This window comes from Anticarsia gemmatalis, chromosome 24, assembly GCF_050436995.1.
Source record: "Anticarsia gemmatalis isolate Benzon Research Colony breed Stoneville strain chromosome 24, ilAntGemm2 primary, whole genome shotgun sequence".
NCBI lineage: Eukaryota > Metazoa > Arthropoda > Insecta > Lepidoptera > Erebidae > Anticarsia > Anticarsia gemmatalis.
Window position 1 is genome coordinate 7900280 of NC_134768.1, and position 24947 is coordinate 7925226.

Below are 24947 nucleotides of genomic sequence, written 5' to 3' on the forward strand. Positions count from 1 at the left end.
TTGTTGAAAATAGCAATAAAATGTCGTACCTGTGAGTTTTTGGTGGCGGGAGAGCCAGACCGCGCTGGGCTGCTGTCTGAAGACGACACGCGGCCGCTACTATCTGTAGAGTCTGTCACTGACTTCCTGCAAACAAACAAGTGTTTATTGAGTACGTTCGCTATTAATAGTAAACTTTATGCTTCTGTAGAATCGTCTAATGATGTACCAGAAACACTTTAATTAATTATTGGCTGATTCTCGAGACATTTATCTGACAAAATTGTTATTAAAATAAGACTTGTTTGGGTAAATATACTAACCTCGACGCGTGAATATGTCTGTTGTCGGCTGTTCTGCCAGGCTCCTGTTGTTGTACTAGCAGTCTAGCTGACTGAGATAGTAAGATTCTGTCGCACCACGCTGGACATCTGAAGAGAAAATCCATATTTTTTAGAATTATTCATACGAGATAATAAAAACCCTTTTATTATTATTGAATATATAAGACTACGAGTTAAATGTGTCCGTGCACGTGCACGTAAAACATCAGTTCGCGTAGCATCATTGTTATGCCACATAAAAGTTTTAAATAACTGAATTTCCTACTGAACCCATAAAAAAGTGACAAGAAAGTAAATCATACACAATTTGTATACTATTGACATAATATGTATTCTGTGATATTTTACCTTGTCTTCATATAGTGTGTGGGCAGAGTAACGTCTTCCTCGAAGGGGTAGGAGGGGGGAAACTTGACCGGGAACTCGAACAAGTGTGGCCGTAGTGCTTCCAACTCACGATCGTAACGTTGTAACTGAAAGCAAACATACAACAACGGTGTTCAATATTATTATTTGATTTACCATTGCATTATTCCTACTTATACGATACTAGCTTACAAAGAAGCTGAGTAAATTCCTTTTTGGAATAAAGTTAGTTATGTTAGTATCTCGACAATCAGAGATTCCGAAAATTACTAAAAGCTTCGGTCGTAATTTTTAAATTTGAGGTTTGAATATTACGATAACTAAAACTTTACAATATTCATCAACTTATGTAATGGTTAGAGTTTCTCAATTCTCGACTGCTTTTTGTTCCCGGATACCGCGACTTCTCGAGCCCCATTTCCCGGGAATTCCCGGATCGAGATTTCTCGATGAGAAACCCTAGTAATGGTGTACATACCCATGGTTCTCTAAAGATGTTCTGATGGTCAGTATGCGCGAACTCTTTCTTGCCCACAGTGAGCACCACGCGGTTGTCTGCGTCACGGAACTGAAGCCGGGAGGCCTCCACCGCGGAGCCATTCTGTTGCCGACATGCTGATAATTCTTCCGTTACTTTCTGAAATAAACAGGTAAATATTCATGTTCAGTAATAAATAAGCGTATTGTTAATTAAGAACCTTTCGACCTGGCGGTAAATTCAATCTATGTATTATTTACAATCAAATAGTACTTGTGTAAATTAACTGCACGTTTGGCGCAGTGATTAAAGTGGCCATCTCGCCGCAATAACCGTGACGCTCCGCGTGGTAGGTTCGAATCTCACCCGGGATAAATAGTATATAAGTATGTTTATCAATTATTTAGTTACCATAGTACAACCTCTGCTTAGTTTGGAATGACCGTGTGGGAGTTGTCCAATTGTATTTAATTGTTTTTAAGCTGATAAAACTAATCAACGAATTGCATACACTTTATAGCACTGAATCTAGGAAGGAAGTGCTTTTTAACTATTAGTATGGATATGTTACCTTAACAACGCCAGCAGTGTCGGTCCTAAAGTTGAAGTCTCCGAAGATGAAGTATGGCGCCGCGTTCACGTCCGAGTGTAGGTGACGTAGTGTGTGACGGAGAGCGCGCCGGCGACTGCGACAATATACCTGAGAATAAAGGATACCTATTAAAAACGAATGTCTGGTTTATGCATTTGAAAACTATGAATGTATGAAGAAAACTATATAGCGTTAAAAGTTTTTTTTTTTTTACTTTATTAATTTCTTTTCACAATTTTTATGGAACTTTGGATGCTTTAAATAAGTAATCGGTGACAAAATATTACAAGAAAATATTTATGTAAGACTTTTGTTTCTAAGTTGATGATCTCCATTAAAATTAATTTAGAGGACATTTTTCTAGTTAAAATTACACCAATACTTCAAGGATGCCTAAATACGAGATATTTCGATTATCTATATAAATAAAAATTCTATATACAAAATTTCACTATATAATTTAGAGCTACTATTATTTTTGCTTACCGAAGGGAATGTCTCCATAGCGAGTAAGTTAGAGGCGTCGTGAAACAGATGTATGTTGACGAACTCTATCGCAGTGCCGCGGATCCACCAGCGAGTGCGCAGGAAACCTTTGCGAGACCACTTGCACTGAAATATACAAGTATAGAAAATGAAATACTATTTAGTTGTTATCTCTTATTTTAGTAATTAGCCCCAAAAAGTAAGTTGCTTTTTAAGTGTATTTTGAATCAATCTTGTATGCGTTTACAGTAATCTGTAATCTAATATTAAGATAGTCATAATATGTAATAAATAGATTTAAGAATAATCACGCCTTTAAGGAACAGGCAAAAGTGTTTCAGTATCACCAACGGAAAAAAGGCATGCACCATCAAAACAATTTTCAAAGTCCGTCTTTCTAAAGCAGCTATAACTATGAAAATAGGCTTGTATGCCTGTTTCCGATTAAGTCACTAATGGGAAGACACAAAGTACTTACAATACAATATACCACAGTTGGTAGTCAACTTTATTTAAAACCACGAAAGCTTTAAGAATAGAAACGCCTCCCGCCTAAAAGCCTAACACAATCGGTTAACCTATATCTGAATTTATAGACCAAAATCAATACTGACTGGGAATGGTAGCCGTCACAAGAATAGACTACTGCAATCTATACTAATATTATAAAGCTGAAGAGTTTGTTTGTTTGTTTGAACGCGCTAATCTCGCGTCCGATTTGAAAAATTATTTCAGTGTTAGATAGCACATTTATCGAGGAAGGCTAAAGGCTATATATATATATATATATCATCACGCTACGACCAATAGGAGCAGAGTACCAGTGAAAATGTTACAAAAACGGGGAAAATTATGATTCTCTTATGTGACGCAAGCGAAGTTGCGCGGGTCAGCTAGTCTTATATATAAACGAAGCTGTAGGCAGAGGTGTATGAAATATACTAGTGTTTTGCTATTAAGTTATTATGTGTAATAGGGGGCGAGCTTATTGCCATATACCGGCCACGTTACCAAACTTCGGGCTACTATTGAGAATATACTAAAACAAATAATAAAGAATTGAAGGCCTAACACCCTCCTTTGTTCGGGAGGAGAGCTTGGTTCAGCAGTAGGGCAAACATGGGTTAAAAGGCTATCAGCAGTTTAGCACCTAGCTTGGCACGAGAATCGGACCCGAGATTTTGTAAAAACCGGTCGTAATATACTCTCACCTACTACATGGAATAAACATTTCATTTTATAAATGGCAAGACGCGGTTGTGTTACACCTCTGCCTACATCTTAGTGTATAACGTGCGTAAAGGTTTAAATAATGAATTAGAATATTTGTTACCCAACCACAAACCGTGGTCACCCACATCAACCACGTGTGACGTCATAATTTTCCTTCCTTCTATTTAAGCGCAAATCTTCTAAAAAAGGCAGAATTATGCACCTTTAATTACGTGCGTCAATTGAGGAATGAAGGAAAACAATCTTTTTAATTCCCACGAATGCATTACGTTGAGAATTTACTATATTATTTTTATTACTAGCGGGAAGTATCGTGGTAAATATAATAATATTATGTGTTACAACATTTCTGAAAAAACCCTGTGGTTGACAGTAAAACAAATTCTTTAAGCTAAATGCTTCTTAAGCTTTATTGTTGCCCCGCTCACGAATTTTACTTTTTCATTCAATATTTTTTTCTTATCCAATAGAAACTTTTCCCGTGTCTTTAAGACAAAAATAAGTCATTAAGCGCATAAAAACACATTTGGCGATTCATTTTAATGTAGGTATTAGAAAGTACGTCGAAACGTCGAGTAAAACATGGTGAAATGGGCTTGCGGTAATTCATACGGACGCTAACGTTGCGATTTAAGTCTAATGAAACCATTTGCTACTTTATGTGACAAAAATACAATATCTACTGCGAAATAGACTATACGTACTTGACAAAGGATTTGAGATAATCCAATACTCACTTGTACGGTATCTCTAGTATATGTAAGTCTTAGATCGACATAGCACAAAACAGTTTTATTACTCACTTATTATTTAGGTTTGAAAATATCGACAAGCACAAAACTTTCCGATAACCAACCAAGATCGGCATACTTTATTTTATAGAAGATGAATGTTTTTCAGCACATGATCGTGTGTATGTGATAAAACATCGTGATGAAACCTTGCATACCTAAAATTTGTTTAATGCATTTATTGCGGGCATGCGAACTCCCCAACTCGCACTTGGCCAGTGCGGTGGACTCAAGGCCTAACCCCTACTCCTCGTTTAGGAGGAGACCCTTGCCCTACAGTGGGACAGTAATGGGTTAAAAAAAGGTGTATGTGCTGAAAACATAGATAATTACGATGGGCTACTATGGAGTTTTTTCTGGACATTTGCTAAGCTATTCGAGGCCTTAAGGTGTGCCGTCATTGTCTTATATAAGTTTTAACAAAATTCTTCGCATATAATAAGGACAAAATTAACATAAACCTGTAGTAATGTAAGATACCTAATTTTATAATTATAGGGGATTACCCAGTATAGCATTAGGTCGCCCGGAGACGATCAATAATATTGCGTAATATAGTGTATTACACAATAATAAGGACTAATTAAATACGCAGTTTAATTTTGTAAATAAAATTCTGCAAACTTATTGCTCTAACTTATTGTAAGCCTAGGGTCGGTGTAGGTCGGTGGGTCGACGCTTAACAGTTACCCCGAAAGGTTTCCGTGACGAAAAAAAGGGGTGGCTTAGGTCTTGTCAATTTAATTGAATGTAAGCTACACTTTATTGACGGGATGTATACCCTGGTATACGTCAAAAAAACAAAAGTGGCCAGAGTGCAGCAGGCTACTAGCTGACACCCCCTCCCTTAAGATAAGATAAGAATGCTCGATAAAATGAATACCTCTGGGAAGAAATGCTGCGGAAACTTGGCCTTCTCCTTAGTGGTGACCTTCTCGATGTTGCCGGAGTGTATCTCCTTGCCGATCACCTCCACGTACGCCTTCAGCTCAAAGTCCCACATCTTCAGGTCTGTCAGCGACGAGTGTGCGAAGTACATGTTGCCTAGCGCCTACAACAATAAACATATCGATTAATTAATTCATATTATTAAAACTACTGGACGAATTTAGATGAAATTTGGTACATTGTTTGTTTGTTTGTCGTATGGTTAGTGGTCAACCTAGTGTCAAAGTTGTTGAAGCCGCTCGAGAGGTCTTTGACATGGCTTAACGACTGTTGTTTTAGTAGATAACAGCCGGGTCCGACGTGCCCTCCGAAGCACGGAGACACCCAGCTCAATTACCACTATGCGGTCACCCATCTATGAAATGACCGCGCCAAGAGTTGCTTAACTTACAGATCGTTTACCGATCGGTGAGCGCAACTGGCTATGGGCACCTCAATTTGGTACAGATAGTTTATAATCTGGATTAACATACATGTATTTTTTTCTTAACCCATTACTGCCCCACTGCAGGGCAAGGGTCGCCTCCTAAACGAGGGGGAGGAGTTAGGCCGTGAGTCCACCACGTTGGCCTAGTGGGGATTGGGGAATTTGCACTCAATAAATTAATTAAATAAATTTTTAGGCATGCAAGGTTTCCTCACGATGTTTTCCTTCACCGTTTGAGCAAGTGATTAATTATTTCTAATACACAAATAACATATATAGGATACTTTAATTCCCGGACAACCAATGTCACGGACGTAGTCACGTGCAGAAGACAGTTTACAGGACAATTTTTCACGCAGGCGAAATAGTGGGCAGAGGGTAGGTAGTCTGAAATTGGTTCAACTGAGCTAGAGTCTTATTGTCTACACCTACATTAATGTTTCACCAGATATACATTCATATTGTAATAGTGAACCGGTACTAATCGGTAAACAGTCGCATATTACAAAAAAAAGGATTATAGTCTTTCTGTTGCTAAGCGTTTCTAATCCGATCCAAAAATAATATACCGCTCACTCCAATATGGATTTAAACTAAAAATAAATCAAGAACAAGCGGGAGGTCATATCGGCGAAAATATCATTTTGTTGCCATGTCTTTAAATAAATACGTCAATATTAATTTGATATTAATTATTCCCTCTCTAGTAAAAGCTATAACTAGAAGCATTTTTATTTAAGGCATTTTATTTGTTACTGATTTTACTCGTAACTTCGTAAATACTTCCAGGAAAATGGCAATACGTTATTCCACCGCAATTCCATTCATCAGATTGAATGTCTATAGATAAAATATAATGTTGAACAGACTTTAAATTCCCTAATTTCCTAGACCTAAAATTCATTCTATCGATACAATAAACGTTATTACAAAGACAGTGAGATGTTTTAAAATAAAAACAAATTTAACTTATTAATATCCCACTGCTGGGCAAGTGTCTCCTTTCGTAATGAGGGAGGGGTTAGGCCATGAGTCGATTACAAAAAATATGTGGCATTAAAAACATAATAGGCGAAATGTGAGAATAATCCGGTTTCTGAGTACACTTTGGCGGTAGGTTATCTATTCAATAGCGTGTTTTGATATGAGTTTAAACGCTATCGAATAGATAAACTACCGCTAATTGTCTCTCAGAAACCGGGGGTAAATCTCACAAATCTTAACGGCTTGCATTTAGTAGGAAATATACATTTTATTATGGAAGTATTATAAATACACAATTTACATAAGTGTGTTCTTAATAATAGTAATTTTATGTCAAGTAAGTTACCCTTTGTTTGTGTTAAAGTTATTTTTAGAGCGATTGACGTCACTTGACAGTTTTTTTTATCATTTCAATCTCGACGACAAGTCTTCTAAAATTATTTTATAAAAACTGTTATTTTTTTCGTTTTGATTAACAGTGGCCTCTCGAGAGGTTCAAAAATTATAAAACATGTTTATTCGTAGCATTCGTTACTCTTTATACTCCTCTATCGTTACTATATATTAAAAAACTTAGCCCTTTGCCACGTTTGTATGTGTGCTTGTGATAAACTCAAGAACTGGTAAATGGATTTTTATGCGGTTTTCACTATGAGTGATATGAGTTGTGACCAGGAGTGATTTACCAAAAGATTACTGTGTGTAATTTATTCAGGCTTTAAATTTAGCTGTGAATGATAACTGCCTAAATATCTCGCTGAGGAGGGCATAAGATGAAAAAAAAATACAAATTACGCCCTTTTATCCTGTATCCGTCTAGCGGACTGTATATTGGCCTGCTAAATATTTGTTTAAAACGAGAGAAGCCGAAATACGAACTTTATAAAAGCCGAATATAAGCCGGGAGTGAAAGCCGTACTTAAGATTTGATCACAGAGTAAGTTTACGATTTTGTAAACTTCTTGTAACTCTGTTGAGTTGTTGGGAGTTTGTGTTAAAATTACCGCTGACAACTCCACGAGTTTGATTGTGTAAGAGCCAAGTAGTAATAGGATTATTTACTGTTGACGTCAGAAAGGGATTGTGTTACTAATTTGCTGAGTGACAAAGAATAATTAATTTGTTTCTGTTGAATAATCCATAGTAATATAAAAAAACCTGAAAGTGACGCTTTATGTCAGTCATGTATTCACGGAAAAACGACTACATTAATTTAGATATTTGGTACTTAGGTTAATATCAAAATGACATGCCGGCGAAAACTAAACCTATTTCTTAAAAAGGGGCTTAGCTGTAGGCAAAATCCAGTAAACAAAAATCATAATTTCTTGGTAGCGCATTTTGACTGAAAGCAAATAGGAAAACTGAGGAACAAGAAGGCCACTACCTATAAGTATTATTATATGAGGAAAGCTGATTTTCAGTTTAAATAAGGAACAAATTCAACAGCACAGATAGAGTAAAAAGCTAATCTATTATACTATTATACTAATATAATAAAGCTGAAGAGTTTGTTTGTTTGAAAGCGCTAATCTCAGGAACTACTGGTCCGATTTGAAAAATTATTTCAGTGTTAGATAGCCCATTTATCGAGGAAGGCTATAGGCTATATCACGCTACGGTCATTAGGAGTGGAGTAGCAACGAAAAATGTTACAAAAACGGGGAAAATTTTGACCCATTCTCTTAGGTGACGGAAGCGAAGTTGCGCGGGTCAGCTAGTTCTTAAATATTTCCCTAAGACCATCTATCGACCACCGACGTTCGAGAAAAAAAAAGAACAAGTCTACTTACGGTAAACTTCTCCGGCGAGCTGAAGTCCTCATCAAGGAATATCCTGATTTTATCAAAGAGGCGCAACTCGGGGCAGTCGCAGAGTCTCTGCACGAAGTCCTGGACGTACTGCATCGACTTCTCGTAGGCTTTGCCACCCACTTCCTGAAGGTGGAGCGCGATGAACTTCGGGTCCATTCGGGCGACTGCTTGGAGGAACTCTGATGTCCATATTGGCAGCATTACTGAAGGCTGTTGAAGAAAATCGTGGTATTAATAGTCTTAAAAACAAAGAGTAAAGCAAATGAGTACAGGAATTAGCTTTTAGTTGATAGCTTTTCTATTTGTTTCTTGAAATATTTCCACTCTAGTGTATAACGTCATTATGACGATGGACGTTTGGTACTAAATTACGCTTAAACTACAAAACTAATTTGGACACAATTTTGCACACCAGTAATTTATAACCCAAAATAACACATCGGGTTTTTGGAACTCCGGGAAACCTTTCCACATGGAAGAAGTTTCGGGCAGAACATAAAGATAACTATATCAAAGTACGGTCTCCCCCACAAAATTCTCAAGCCATATCTTCAAATTTTATTGATCTGACATTTGCAAATAGTAGGTAAATTAGTCATCTCTTCCGAAATTAATAGCTTTACTTGGAACTTACAATATAAAAGGTGAAACGTGGGTGTACATAATGCACTACAACCTACATGCTCGATTATATGACAAAAATAATGATACAATGTATCAGTGTAATTTTAACACAGGATATGAAACTTCCCGTTTGTGTTGTTTGGGATCATACATACATACATAACACCCGAAAGTGCAGGTATCTATGTATGAAATACCCCAACTTTTCACCATTAACAATGCTAATCCCATGTACTGTAATAGGGGGTGAGCCTATTGCCATTTACCGGGCATGTTTCCAAACTACGGGTTACGGTAATATAAATTAGAAAAGACTCGAGTTACTCGCCTGACCACAGAATCGAGCCCAATACCGCATGATCAGCATAGATAAACTACCGACTACACTAAGGCATATTTGGGTTTCGGTATCTTCAAAAACGTGTGTTACCCGAAACTAGTCAGATAGTGAGAGGGACTAGCTTAAGGGCTTTATTATATCATGTCCTATCTTTGGGTTGTAACCCTTCATCCGTCAAACTAAACCGAACTTTGATACATAATCATGTCCACTGTGATGTTAGGAGAAAGTTTCTTTAGGTATAATTTAATTTCACTATACCTTTTTTTATATCATTTATTCTAGTTCAACAATAAAATTTTAATTTTCACAAAAATCGCCAAACTGCATAATAGAAGTAATACAAAGTATAAATTTTAATCCATACTAATATTATAAATGTGAAAGTAACTCTGTCTGTCTGTCTATTACTCAATCACGCCTAAACTACTGAACCGATTTGCATGAAATTTGGTATGGAGATATTTAGATACCCTAGAAAGGACATAGGCTACTTTTTACCCCGGGAAAATGACGCATTCCTATGGGAAAATTCACTTGGCGGACGAAGTCGCGGGTAAAAGCTAGTTATTTATATAATACAAAAGGGTTTTCCTTGGTAAATTTACCTAACATTTTATTTTTAGCGCATCTGAATATTCCCCAAGTTTAAGATCACGTTTTGTTCAATAATACAAACATACTGCATTATATCAGGCCTGTTATTCTCGAAGGTGTAGGCAAGGGTGTATGAAATAAACCCCGGTTTAGCCATTAACAATATTAGTCTCCTGTAATACGGCGCGTATAAAATTAAACAATATTGATCCGAAAGTTGGCTTTGTATAAACAAACAATATAACCATTGCTATCGTAAGGCATACATTGCCGTCACGTCTAAACATCATGTATTATAGACAAAGGACTATAGTTTCTCCATACATTGACATGGCAGGCTAAAGCCTAACAAAGCGTATAATGACAGCACATGACGAGGGGTGGCACTGGGAACAACGCTGAGGAAATTGAATTACACGCAACCTACTTCCAAGAGCTTGTTACTTGAAACAATCTTGAAAGTCAACTCGCAAAGCTCTGTGGATTCACCCATTTGGAATTTTAAATTTTAACTCCCGGCGAAAATAGAGGGTGTTATAAGTTTGACGGGTCATTATAGCTCTTAAACTACAGATTATTTTTAATGGATAATTTTTTTCCGAAAATGATGTGATGTAGAATATTCAAAATTTTGTTGATGATTTGTTCTTGTTTTTTTTGTACGAAACTGAATTAATAAAACTACATTTGCATGATATAATTTCTTAAGAAAGATAGCCTTTTTGCACGACCAGAATTCTAACATCAACATTTCTGAAAGCTGCCCTAAAAAGCGTCCATTAAATCTATTAAGAGTTTGTAATCCGATGCTGGAATAAAGTAAGCAAACAATTTCTAAAGAATGTTCAGAGACCTAAATAGCGACAAATCGATCTGAAAAGAAATAACCAGGGCAAAGTTTTATAGCAGCAGAAATTCTCAAGGAACTTTCCAACTTTCCCCAACAGCTTTCCACTTGAAAAACTATAAAATCAGTTTGAAAAAATCCATTTCAAAGTTTCAACGAGTTCATTATGGAGGCCGGTATTCTGGTGATGCGAGGAAAAGGTCATGGGTCGGTGTTTTTATTCAATTATAGATAATTGCCGTCTAGCCGTATATGGTCGGGTCGAAGATCAAACTCCACTCCAAATTGTAATGAGGGATCTGATAACTTATCTCTTAGAAAGGAAGCTGTTGAGATTCTTCGAACGATAAGTATTGGCGTCAGTAATTAGTTTATTGGTATACCAGCAAGAAGCCGGTTAATCATATTGGATTCCGGATACGGTTTCATATCAAGTAAGCGTCAATCAATCTTTATTTGGCAAATATGGGCCAAAAATAAGACGTTATTTTTGTGAAACAGTATACGTAGAAAAGCAAGTATTGCAGAAACAATACTCAGAATTGATAAGAGGTTTGGGAAAGTACATTAAAAATTTAGCGGTAAAATCTTTGACTCATATAAAACATGTTTTAATTTTTAAAGCAGACTAAATTATATTTCATATTATTTTTACCTCCGTGACCACAAGCAGTGTTCTTAAATTAATTGTTATGTTAATAAAGATTGCAGCTAAAACAAAATATGCGTTATTATTATTCTAAGTCCGGTTTTAATTCCAATACATTTTATTCTAACAACACAAAGATGAGGATATTTTACTTATTTTACTACTTCTCTAGAATATAATGAGAGTCTAAGGACGACGGAGAAAGAATACCGGTAATTACGTCCGTTGGCGAACGGAATACAGAAAACTGAGACTTTTCAAGACGGCTCTCCGAAGATATACTAAATAGTAAAAATGGACCCTACATCTTAAAGGTCTTGAAATTTACTTATTGTTACATAAAAAGCAATCACCAAATTCAAATTATCCTTTATTTCGTAAACTTCGTACAAAGTATTTGAAATAGTCATATATTGTATTTTTAATCCGAAGATAACACCAGTACTGAGACATAAAGTGCGTGTTGGTACTAAGCTATACCTTATGATAGATGGGAGACCTATCACGATAATGATGGTATAGCGTGGCGGTCATCATTTCAGCACAGGCCCCACTTTATGTAACCCACGACATTTTCAACAGAAAGATAAATACACCCAGGCCAAAATCGATACCTAACTTACAAATTCGCCAATTCTCATTCAAAGGCTCGGCCCTGAATACCGAAACAGCCTTAATTATAACAGTTCCTTTACGTTCATTGTTTGCACGTAATTGATTTCGGAAGAAACCCTTATTTCGAAGGCAAAATAGGGGCTACCTTTTCGCTTTTGTTAGAGGCAGTAACAGTAATAATGTATACTACACCTTAAGCAATATTGTTTGGGGACAAGCAATTATTTTTAATGTTACACGCATACAAAACAGGTTTTAAACGATAGTCTATTCGTCTAGCCTTAATACATAATTCAGAGATGTATAAAGCACGTACGGCTGGCACCAAAAGTCGCAGAAGGTTACCAAATTTGAAAAAATGTCGTCGAAATTGTTCCCGCTTCTATCAATCAATCACTGAAGCGCTTAATCCGAGTTCCATTAACGCCAATCATCGCCGTCGCCTGCTATATGCCAATTCCAATCATTTCTGCTATGTGCCAATTTCATCTAGGTTTTTTGGATGACAGAATTCCAATCTTCATATGTATGTACTTTTGAATATTGTAGCTCTGCGGCAATGACTTGGGTCAGACAGGGTTGGAATTCTTAATTCATGTTGATTAACAGTTGAAATAATTAATGTATTAGGAAATTCTAGATTTCCTTTAACTTTGTTTCAAAAGGACGATCAAGAAGTTTTGTGTTATATACCGCGCTCAGCAAGATTACGTGTTAAAAAAGTAATTAACTCTTTTCCTTGATCTGTGTGAAAGATGGTTAACAGTAATATTAAGGCCTCTCAAAAATGTTTCAAGAAAGCTTTCTTTCTAGTGTCAATTTGTAATGTTTTCAAATGTAAAGGTGACGACTGTACAAAAAGCCTGCTTTAAGCCGCCACCCTGTCCTCAAGGGCATCGTTGAAGAAGCGTCAGCCCAGTCACACAAAAGGGTAATAAATATTAAAGTTGTGTAGACAAGGATCTAACACGTGAGGCTTGGGGGCTTAAGGTATGTTACATTCAAATATTCCAAGCGGCGAAAGTACCTCTAGAATTATTCGGAAAATTTCGTTCAAGCCAGTTTGTTTTTACGAAGGAAATGAAAGGCTTGCTCGAGTTAGAAGAGGAATTTTGAGGAGATTGTTTTAAGATTGGATTGTAGGTAAATATAAGGCAGTGTCGACGCTTGATAAAGATAAATGAAAAAAAAAAACATGACGGGACAATTTCCCCTAGCGTGGAATTAGGGCAAGGCAATGTTTGTAAAAGGTTCTTTGACGCAAGATCATTTTTTAGGGAGCTGTTGTCTTATCCATGCACGTTCGCTCCAATTTTCTTGCGAATAAAAGAGTGTGTATTAGTCAGTCTTTCTATTAAAACATAAATAAATATTCCAGTGGTCTAATGATTCACTTCAAGACCCATTCAAACCCAAAGCACGCGTGTGGACTATGACCTAATCCCTATTATACTGCGAGGAGACCCGGCACGGTAATCAGGTTAGTAGGTTGCAATAATATGATTTAAGCTACAATATGAATATTCAAATTCTAAATCAAATTCTGACGGACTAGGTACACAGTTATTAAAAACACCTAACTTTTGTCTGCCATTTTTCATTTTAGTTTCATGTATTAGGAGGCAAGCCTTTGACATATCGGGTATGTTATTAAACTTGGGATTACTACTGTTAATATTCCTATGGAATTTGGATGAACTGGATAAAACTGTCCGGCCTAAGATCGGCAATCGCAATGATATGGTCCCACAAAATAAAACTATATTTTTTACTAAACTTGGACCTTGGAATCTGCAGTCCCAAACCCATCATATTAGACACCAAGATCTAAATGATCATGGACCAATCATAAACGTTTCTATAGGTAAATAATAAATATAAATATTACATATTACTATTTGCAACTAAACCGCTCTTTTCTTCACATCACAATAGTTGTGGACAGTTACAAAGCGTCATTAAGCCGGTCGTAAAATCGCTTAGGTCATGACATGCATTGATGTCATGCGCTAATAGGCGCGGCTGTTAATACTCGCATCACATACATCATCGTATTAAACTATATTAATAGGAATGGTGACAGTGACAAATTCATTGTGTTATCAAAGATTTTTTAACGAAAATGTAGTCTGTTCTTCTATATTTTAATGATGGGAGCGATGCGATAGTAATACAATGGTTGAGAGGCTGTGACTTGAAAATGCAGTATCTATGTGAACCCATTTTTAATAAGGCAGGGTCCACATGTTGGTCCCAACGCTCGCCCCCAACATTGGGACCAATTCCATTTTCTAGATCCACATGTTGGAGGAATAGATTGCGGATAACACGATTGTTGGTAATGTTAGTAAACATTGATACAAAAACCGCAGTATCAATTTTGATAGAATCTAGGATGGGTAATCATAAAAAAGATGGAGAATTTTGAGGTCGAAAAATAAAACGACAAAATCAAACAAACATTAGCTAGAACTAGACTAGACTAAATATAGCAGCAAGAAACTAAATTAGGATCGGATTTATTTCTCCTAGTCTTATTTCCAATCCCAAGTTGGGAACCCAATAAAATTAGGGTCAGTAACTACTCTAACGCAATTAGGAATAACATCCGCTTTTTCTCGGAGCGACTTAACGACGACGCCACCTGTTTTCTTTAAATAAAACCCTTTTTAATGTTCTCCTTTTGTAACTGAAGCGTTATGAAAATTTTTAAACTTCATTTATTAGTATGGAAAATCTTAAAATCAGCGTTTTACTAACATTGTTTAGCGACCGTTCTTTTCATAAGTTTTCTACGCGTGTCCGGAAATACGGAGACGCATTATTCCTTAAAAATATTAGAAATTCGAATAAATACTTCATTGTACTCTCCTTTGCCATTACCATCTGCCCGGATCATTTCGATAAGGAACTAAATTAAAACCTATATCTAATATGCTTTTCCAAAAAAAAAAATACCTGAAGCCAAAAGAAAAAAAGTTCGAAGATATAGTAATAATAATTAGTTTAATATTTATTAAGGTCTACCTTCACGTGTGGTTATATAGAGCGATTGGAGGACAATCTATAATAACGACTATTAACGACATACGTAATTTTGTATGATAATGCTAATAGCGTGTTTACGTAGTAATTGTTCTGTGCAGCGTAGTAGTCGCTCTTGACTGACCTTTTTATATGAGTTCTATTATAAGTGCAGGTACTGTGTGTAAGAAAACTAACTGTGAGAATATTATCTTGCATTTTCCAGAGGACCTAATTTTATCTTTTTAACCAGTTTTTGCCTGCGATTTCGTGCGTGTGGCTTAAGACAGAATTTTTATACAAACTTTTATCCCCAATTTTATACCCCTAAGGGTAGAATTGATCAAAATCCTTTCTTAGCGGGTGCCTACGTCAAAACATCATTCAGGTACATGCCAAATTTCGGCCTGATCCGTCCAGTGTTTTGGGCTTGATATATCACTATGTCAGTTAGTCACCTCTTACATTAGATGTCTAGGGGGGTTAGTAGACACTTAAGTTAAGACTTGTGGGCCCCAACCCCATATGGCTGCCGGGGGACAAGGGTGGCGACCCCACAAACTTTAACTTAAGCTTCTACTGACCCAACCACGCAACCCTAAATGTAACTTTTCAATGGACTATTTAGATAGGAAGCCTATCGACGCAGAATTATACGTGTCGTCACAAAATAAGTCGGGTAACAACATTGCCTAGGGATTATATTTCCGAAGAAATGGTTCGGAATAACATATGTTACGAAAATAGAAAAATCTTTTCCAGTATTCATCGAAAAGGAATATAATAGGCAAAGATATTTCAAGACGACCTTTTGGAAAAGTAACATCATTTTAAGTAATGTCCCCGCAGACGTAGGCAACTAAATGCGTGGACAAAATTTATGTAATTTTGTAACTTTTTCCAAAACAAAAACTACTTATAATGCCAAAATTTTCCCCAATGAATACGATTCGCCACCTCATTCAAATTCCAATTTACAATCTACGTTCAATATAACGATCAATACCTAACCTATCCAATTTTTACGAATAAAAACCGAATTCAATTGAAATAAGATTACATTTATATTCCTTTTACAAGACCCTTGAACGTGTATATTGGTGTAAGGTCCCAGTGGACATCTTTTTCTTCGTACAAATTCATCCTCATGAAGATTTATTGCAAATGAACTGAACAGCTCTACGTGTTAGGCTTGCTATAAACATATTCGTTTAGGCAATATTCATCGAAGAACAAAACCGACTTGAAACAACTTGTCCGGCTTGTGCTGCGTGCTTATCACATATCTTAGTAGAGTACGTCAAGATGGGTTACTATTCAGTACATTGCTGCTTTGACGTAACGCATTAATCACTAGAAATTAAGGAAGAAAACAATGTACAGCATAGTGGCTTTCAAATAGTTGTCAACTGAAATACGTGATAGCCCATAATCGCGTCGTTCTTTCGGGTACGATTGTCACAATTCGGTTTTGAACATTCAGAAACGGCGGTGGCGAGCGGCATTGTTAGCGAACATTCATATTCATCCACACACAAACGGTTTTGCCGCCCGGCTAGGCCGATTAATGCCGAACCGAATATGTAAGTAGAAAGGTTTAAATTCTATGTAGAATAAAGTGAAGTACCTGTATGCAATATATGTATTGTTAATCCAGATATGACTATATCGCGAATATGAAACCATCAAAAAGTGATTTCCCCTGCTGATTAAGGTATTATGTTATCGACAAAACAAGCAAGTAGGGTATGATATAGTTATAACAATTCCCTAACCTACACTTTGTTGAGGACTCACGGCCATTACCCTATTTAATTTGCCCAGCAGTGAAATGGGTGGAGACTCATAGCAAACCAGACAGCAATGGTTTAATGTCGAAGAATAATATAAACGGCTCGTATAAATTTGAGAACGAGAATTCAGCAAATAACCTTGCATTTGAAAAATTTAAAACGAAACAACATCCGTTTTTAAAAGAGGGTTCGGCACAAGAATTAATAATCCACAATTTCACGGTATTAACGCTTTCTTTATGCAAATCTGTAGCCTTTTTCTGGCTCACGAAAAACGTAGCGTAAGCTCGCATTAGTATACAATCTTTTAATTACAGATTGTTTTAAAAGAGACCCAGTTTAATTAGGCCGTGCCAACACAGCATTTATTAACAAGGTTTAATACAAAACAGCAGACAATAAATTAGCTAATACAAGGGCTTCAGTAGGCATTACAGCGATAAAGGCCATAAAACAATTTTGATTAAATTCCCTATCTAACATTGTTCTATAAAACCTCGAAAATATCGCCGCAATTAATTTTACGGAAGATCGCTTCGACCTTACACTCGACCGTCGTTTTCATATAAAAATAAACATATTTTCATAGAAATAACATTCAATATGATATCCCGAGCAACGCGGATTTATTTTTAGATATAGTAGAAGTAGCGGCCGATTTTAAATAGGTTTTTATCTTATCAAAACATGGGTATGTTGTGTATGGGTGGCCAGCTTGTCGATTGAATGTTAGTCGAAATGATTTTCTGAATATGTAGTGGCAATTGTATTTGAAGGGCTTTCATTCTTTCGGTCTATGTTCCCTAACACATGAATATTTATAATAACTATTAATATGGTAATAAAGCTCTATGTTGTGGAACAAAAAAAGATCAATTTGACAGTTAAGCAGCTGTGGTAATCACCGTATTTATGAAATTGGGGCAAGTATAATCTTCCATAACTGCCCACTAGTACGAACTAACTCAACTCATAGTACGACGGTATTCTTATGCATATATTTACCTAATAAACCCAGAGGCATGTAGTATGTTAAATATTATATTTGTTAGCCAAATAGAGACCTACATTACAAAGTTTACGAGGGTCCCAAGTCCCAGACAAGCTGTAGCATATCGTAGGGAGAGAAATAAAACGTCAAATAAATTGATATCACGATAAAGGGAATAGGGAGAGATGAAGACTTTTTTAAATATTTTCGTCTGCTAGATTGTAAAAAATATCATACTAACACGATTTTTTTTAAATTAAAGAGCAATATTAGGTGGCTTAGTTAAAAATCATTAACGTTATGAAGTGGGGGACGTCCCGTGTAGTACAATTTCTACTATAACGTTACGTCATGAGAGTTTTTAACTCAAAGTATCGCTGTAATTATGCACCAGACACACAAAAACAAGAATCTACCAATAAGCTTACAAAAATATAAAAAATAGTCGTCATCCCTATCGAAAGGGACTTCTTTCAACAATCTTAAAATTACGAATGCAAAGCGAAGTGGGTAATAAGACTGTTTTATTGCCTTGTCTTTCGCTCGTCTAAAGTTCAAATTGCCCTTTTACCGTTTGAGAGCTTGATATAAAGTGCGCGCTTTTTCAGGTGCCGCTGAAACGTTTATCGCCTCGTTCTGTATATTTTTATTATGTTCTACTGAGTTTGGGTATGGGAAAAGGTGAGAAGATTTTAGTTCCGAAATGTTTTTGGGTCTAGAGGTGTTAGGAAGGACAGGCTTTGAATAAGATATGATTTAATACTTATAATGTTAGAAATGTAGAATAATGGTATATAATTAAAATATAAGGAATCATTTAATACAAACTTGTCCTAGGCATACACCATTTCACAGGCATATAAGAAGTTAAATTTCAATAAATATTGAACACGAGTGTGTAAAATTATTTAAGGAGCGTCAGCCCACTACCACCCCTTTCCATTTCGCTAACAATCACGTGAAACTAGGTTAAATATCCGAGATAGGTAAACGGTTATCGGGCGTTCTATACGGAAATCCTATCAAACCAGAGTTCGGTAACATAATAACTTTTAAAACTTTCCCGCAGCATGAACTATTAATTAATATTACGCTGATCGGCAATCTCGGTGTAAAATTAGACGGGTAATATGCTCCATTAAGGCAAAAGTTTATTTATTCCTCACTAAATAGGTCAACTTTGAAGGGAAATGAGCTTCAAGTTATTAAAGAGATGCTCTAGAGACGAATAATAGCAATTAAGTCGAACAAAATGGCTCTATCAACATTGAATGGACGAAGATAGGACAATAATGAGGGGCCGAAAATAGAAAATCTCATTAAGGCAAGCAAAACTCAGTGAACGGGAGAAAACGGGAGAAAAGCTTTCAGGTGTATTAATAAAAACCGAAGGACGTCAGGGCTTTGAATAAAGGAAACTATTGGATATCCTATCTTCAATAACTGTCCTTTTAATGTAATATTCTAACAAAAAATCTAATATCTATCGGGTACACAAAAAATATTTCTTTTTCCCTATCTGTAACCAACTGGTAAAAATATTATTCTATGACTTCGTCCGTATGGATTTTCCGGCACAATACGTTTTCTATTTAGGTTATAAATTATCTTATTTTCGCGAAAATTATTCTGTTTGTGAGAACAACATTTAAGGGTAAGTTTCATGGCAAAGTATAAGTGCCAAATAATCTATCCCATCGATGAAATCATTGCAGATGTATGAAAAGAACTGTCAACATTTCACGAGACGAGATAACCGATACTAATTATTTAAAAGTAATGAAAATTTAAACCAAGTAGTTATGGACCTATTTTACCACATTCCAGAAATGGGTGACCGCTTGGAGTTGAGCTTCTCCGTGCTAAGCAGGACACGTCAAAAATCGGTTCCGTTTGTTGTCAATTAAGGTAAGAAATAACTATCCCATATTAGATTGGTTCAGCGATATATATCCATATCCGTATTCGAAATCCCACATCCATAACATCCCCTATACCGTGTAGTGATTGTTCACGCTATATGGGTCGCTACCCTCTCCACCGATGATTTAATGTAATCGCCGTCCACACCTCCCCATCATGGATGAATTGATCTGCTATTGACACAGAATATTTATAAAAGCCTTCTATTTGTAGACGCTTTTACGGTAGCTGTATGTTTAAGGCGTATTTCGTAATTGTGTTGGTTTTGGATCAATTTTGTGGATTATAGTCAAGAAAAATGGATTAAGGTATGAAAACCAAGAAATGGTGTATGTGGAAATCGAAATATTTGAAAATTATTGTCAATGTTGCGCAATGCGCATATTTGTTGTGAAAATTGTATGTACAACAACGGGACATATGAACGTATAAATCTTAAGAGTCCGTTAAAACCATTGTTTAGCTCAAAATATGGGCGTACTACATATGTACATAATAAATTTGCATTTGGGATAGTAGCCACATATTAACCATCGCAGGCATCTGATCCGCACGATTTAAATCAAGTCCCCAATTTATTAAGCTATTCAAAACGGCGAGAGTGTGAAAACCCTCCACATTTCATTTAAGCTACGGGTTTTAGAATTAGGAAGTCAATTGCCACTTCGGTGCCGAAAAGGCAAGCAAATTAACGAGCAATTTGAATACCGTTGATTATTCTCTTTCGAATGATTAGTTTTACTTTAAAGCATCGATTTATTTATATTCTTTTCTCGTATTTCCAGTTGTGTAAAAGCCTTTGGGTTCTTTTAACGACGGGCGTCTTTCCGGGGTCTTTTTACGTGCTCTCCGAAGCGTGTAGACAATCGTTTCGAATAGATTCTAGTACGGGCATATAGTTGGTGTAGAAATAGGAACTTCACAAAATCAATACCGTCTTTTACCGAATACCGTTAGAGGACAGTTATTTTATGTGAAAATCTTTTCTCCGGCACCTGTAATTACACGCTTTTGAAAAAACTTAAGTAAAGCTGTCAGTATCAGAAAAAGAAATGCTTCAAGTCAGTACACGCCGTTTACAGTCAATGTTCGGTAAATTCACTAGGACCAAAATTAATGTCTAGTAAGTTTTTTAATTGTTGTCAAATACAGGTCTTATCTTTTTTATATTTCCTGTAATTATCAGCCCTTTAGTTATATTTTGGAAAGAAAGAAACATTATGTATCCGAAATCTGTATCTGTAATGATGGATGAAACTTTTTATCTAAACGGAACCGCACTGGTCAGCGGGGATATAATATTTATTTGTAGACAAACTATAAATTACTTCTTTTAGAACTAGCCCAACCCTAATAACATCGTTCGGCGTCCTTGCGTCAATATTTTGAGTACAAATCTGGTGGCGTTGATATCAACTTATCACCGGACGACCGGTCTGGCGCTGATTGTACCAAACAAAACACATAATATTGTGATATAACACTAATATTATGAAGAGATAAACTTTATTCGTTTGTTTTTGAGGGTAATCTCTGAAACTACTGAACGCAATACCGTATGTATTTATTACTATCTCTGCCTTATTAATAAAAGGCGATTGATCACTAGGAGTGGGAACCTGAAGCATCGGAAATACCTGTTAGGAGATGGACTTATGGTGTAGCAGAGTTTATAGGTAAAACCTGGACAATAGTGGACCAAAACAGAGCTAAAACGGGAATAAGTATGAAAGCAAGGGTAGAGGAATGTTTTGAATGATGATAATCGTCATCAATACCTACGGAATATTAATCTAGAATAGTCAGAAATGGAAAACTCACGGAAAATCTTGCCCCAGGGTCATTGCCGACGGATACCCACTCGTAAAACATTTTGTATCATGAGAACTATTATATTTCCTGAACAGAAAAAATGGGCAAATGAACTAGCTAATATAACGACGGCATCGGAGTGACGGCAAGGCTCTCGGGAGCAGAGCATAATTACTACAATTTACTATAGCTTCAAGAGATGCTTTCTGCTAGAAAAATGTATTTTACGTGAAAGCGAAGACAAAGCTCTTCGTGATATTTTATTCATCTATGTAGAACGTTTTATAAGTATGATGGTGATACGAATTCCTGAATTCATATTTCAGAAGGCTTTGGGATATTCATGTGAAGCATGCGAATTCTTTATACGTGAAAATTTTCATCTCATGAGAATAAATTTCTAATAAGAAACTGGTATAGTTTTTACTTGCGACTCCGTCCGCGTGAAAACCTTCCCCGGGATATAAAGTATCCTATGTGTTAATCCAGGTAACTTACTACCTGTCTCCATTTTACCAAAATTAGTTTAATATTTTAGATGTCGTTGATAACATACATCTATTCAAACTTTCGCATTTATAACATTAGTGGGATGTAAGATTAAATACTAAAACCTGCGAAACCTTTTTCACTCTCTATAATGAAACATGTATAATATGTACTAACAAAATAACAAATAAAATATATTCTTTTTATACTAAACTATATCGTAATTGAAATTCTTCTACCGTAAACTGAGGAATTAAAATTCTGCCAAAGGCATAAACCTCTTTGAGATAAAGATCTAAGTATTTTGGCAAATAATTGGTTGTTCGTTGAAGAATACTAACAAGAATGGGGTTTTATTTACCTATTGTGATAGCTATTCCTTCACAATCTAGCTTGTATTGTTATATTAAATGTATTTTACAAATTGCCCCGGGGAACACCGCAATTCTCATTTTGTTTGAGTAAATATTTAAGTATGTACCTTAGTCAATTTTGTTAAAAGCATGTATGAAAATAAAAAATACTGATAGGAATTATTTTACACAATTTATAGATGAGCTTTTGGTTTCTTTTAAAACGAATATATTTCAGGCACAATAATATCAGAACAGTTCTTTACAAATTAAAAATAAATATGCTTTATAATGAATACTCATAAGTTTTTCCAAGCTGGGACCACTGACTAGCTACTATAGAAAAATAATGTAACATTGTATTGAATAGGGTTATTTTATGGTATTACCCAAAATATAAAAATACTATGAATATAAACTACACATAATGTTTTTTTTTTTTCATACTACGATCTGTCGTCCCTGGGACATTTAGTAGTATCTATGTCGCTATGCATTCATATGGATCCATATGAAAACTACACATTAAAGAAGTTTTTGTAAAGTAGTATTGTGAATGTGACCCATTGCAAACCCCTATCTACTCCTATAAATCTTAACAATGAGAAAGTGACTTTGTTTAATTTATAATCATCATGAATTATTTTTTAAAGCATAAACTTTTCCGTACATTTTTTGTTAAATACTAATTATTCATTGAATAAACAACTACGGAACAATAGACTCTGAAGATTAATATTATGTCCACCAAAAGTTTTACAAGCATTTATTTCAGTACAAAATTATCTGTCACTCCATGATTTTCAGGAAACATTAAACAATAATGCATTGCTATGAAATTCCTCATAGGTGTAAACAATCTATGTTATAACAATAACATAGAAATGATTAAATAATACATAACAATGTAAATAAGTAACAATGGTTATAAAATACCATAAATTAATTATTGTCAATCAATTTGTATGTTATCAAGCATTTTTAAACCGTATATCTGATTATAAATTATAATGATCATGACGTATACGGTGTAAGCGTCATAACATGTAATTATGAGGCTTTCAAGTTTGCATTGACATTAAGTTTTATTGACGATAATGCTACTTTACTTATCAACTGAGGTAAGGTTAGCTAAAAAGTGTGAACGTCAATTATATGTTTGCTTCTAATATGGTACAACCATAATTGTGACCTGATTCAATGCTATTAAAAGGCAATTATTAGACTTTTTTGTTTACTTCTCGAGTAAGAATTTGGTTTAGTTGCTTACTTTGACAGTATTCATACAATTGTTTTTAGAATAGTCAAAAGTTCTATATTGAGTTGAAGAAACTACTTTAAGTATACAATGTATTATCGTTTCAAGACATAAAGAACAAGCACTACTATATCGGCAAGTTGAAAGTTACAGTAATTAATGACAGTATTAATAACCTTAATAAATTTAAAAGTGGGTACTGTCACCACAAAAATTAAGTCCCGGTGAAAGATTTAAAGAAGTCATAATCTTTTAAATTATTTCACTTAGATACAATATTAAGTAGATAATACTAATAGCTACAATCATTATAAAGTCCAATATTAAACCAGTTATATGTTCAAACAAGTCGAACAGTGTACAGAATAATAGTAAAAAGAATTTGTTACTTTAGTGGGTACCTCAAAAAGTTTTATTCATAACAAACTCTTTGCAAGCAAAAATTATCAAGCGTCGTCATGTGCGAATATAAAATTAGTTTATTATTAGAACAGTTATCTTGCCATAGCATCGCGCGCAACATTTTAATTGAATTAACAACATAATTACAGCGTTGTCACTTATAGGCGCTTGAAAACTCTTTGATTGCAAATAACTTTTTTCAGCAAAATACTTACGTCTTCGAAAATAGATCCAACGTTGGCGGTCACGAGCAGCAACGGCACTTTATCTGAACCCATTTTTTTGAACTTCAACATGTTACTGATGAGTTTTTAGGTGAAAACAATTCGCTAAAACGCGCGAGGTTATTATCAACACAAAGTTGTTTTACCGCCTTTTCTATAACTAGGCGAAAACACGCCCTAAATACGAATACTGATCATTACATTATAGCGTCTGATTATTACGTTTCCCCGCAGAAAACGGGCGATTTTATAAAATGTAGTAAAATCACCCGAGTCGCCCCAGCCCTTTCTGACATTTGGGTGAATGAATGACATTTGTACACCCACATTTGCACGTATAAACAGCGTATAACCGGGACAATTTCAGATGTCTACTACTTTTGAAAAGCATTTCAGGCATTTAAATAAATTTCGTCATTAATTTTCAATGAAAAATATTTAAAAAATCTTAAACGTAATATTATATGGTTCAGTAATGTTAAATCACAACAGGTAGAAGGATAAAATACACGCACATGACATAATCTTATACTGACAAGCAAATTGTTATAAATAATCATCCGT

General features: G+C 35.4%; 1 protein-coding gene across 2 annotated transcripts in view; it reads right to left on the bottom strand.

Moving 5' to 3' along the window:
• The window catches only part of 5PtaseI (inositol polyphosphate-5-phosphatase A), a 38638-nt gene extending 13960 nt beyond the window's left edge, over positions 1 to 24678 (bottom strand). For both annotated transcript variants that reach the window (XM_076130379.1, XM_076130377.1), the window contains exons 1-9: positions 24375 to 24678; positions 8422 to 8652; positions 5153 to 5320; positions 2246 to 2371; positions 1739 to 1867; positions 1168 to 1326; positions 672 to 796; positions 303 to 410; positions 30 to 126 (exon numbers count right to left, since the gene is read on the bottom strand). In XM_076130379.1, the coding sequence (XP_075986494.1) occupies positions 30 to 126; positions 303 to 410; positions 672 to 796; positions 1168 to 1326; positions 1739 to 1867; positions 2246 to 2371; positions 5153 to 5320; positions 8422 to 8652; positions 24375 to 24455 (1224 nt within the window). In that variant the 5' untranslated portion in view covers positions 24456 to 24678. The remainder of the gene's footprint in view (positions 1 to 29; positions 127 to 302; positions 411 to 671; positions 797 to 1167; positions 1327 to 1738; positions 1868 to 2245; positions 2372 to 5152; positions 5321 to 8421; positions 8653 to 24374) is intronic.
• Positions 24679 to 24947: the final 269 nt, after the last annotated feature.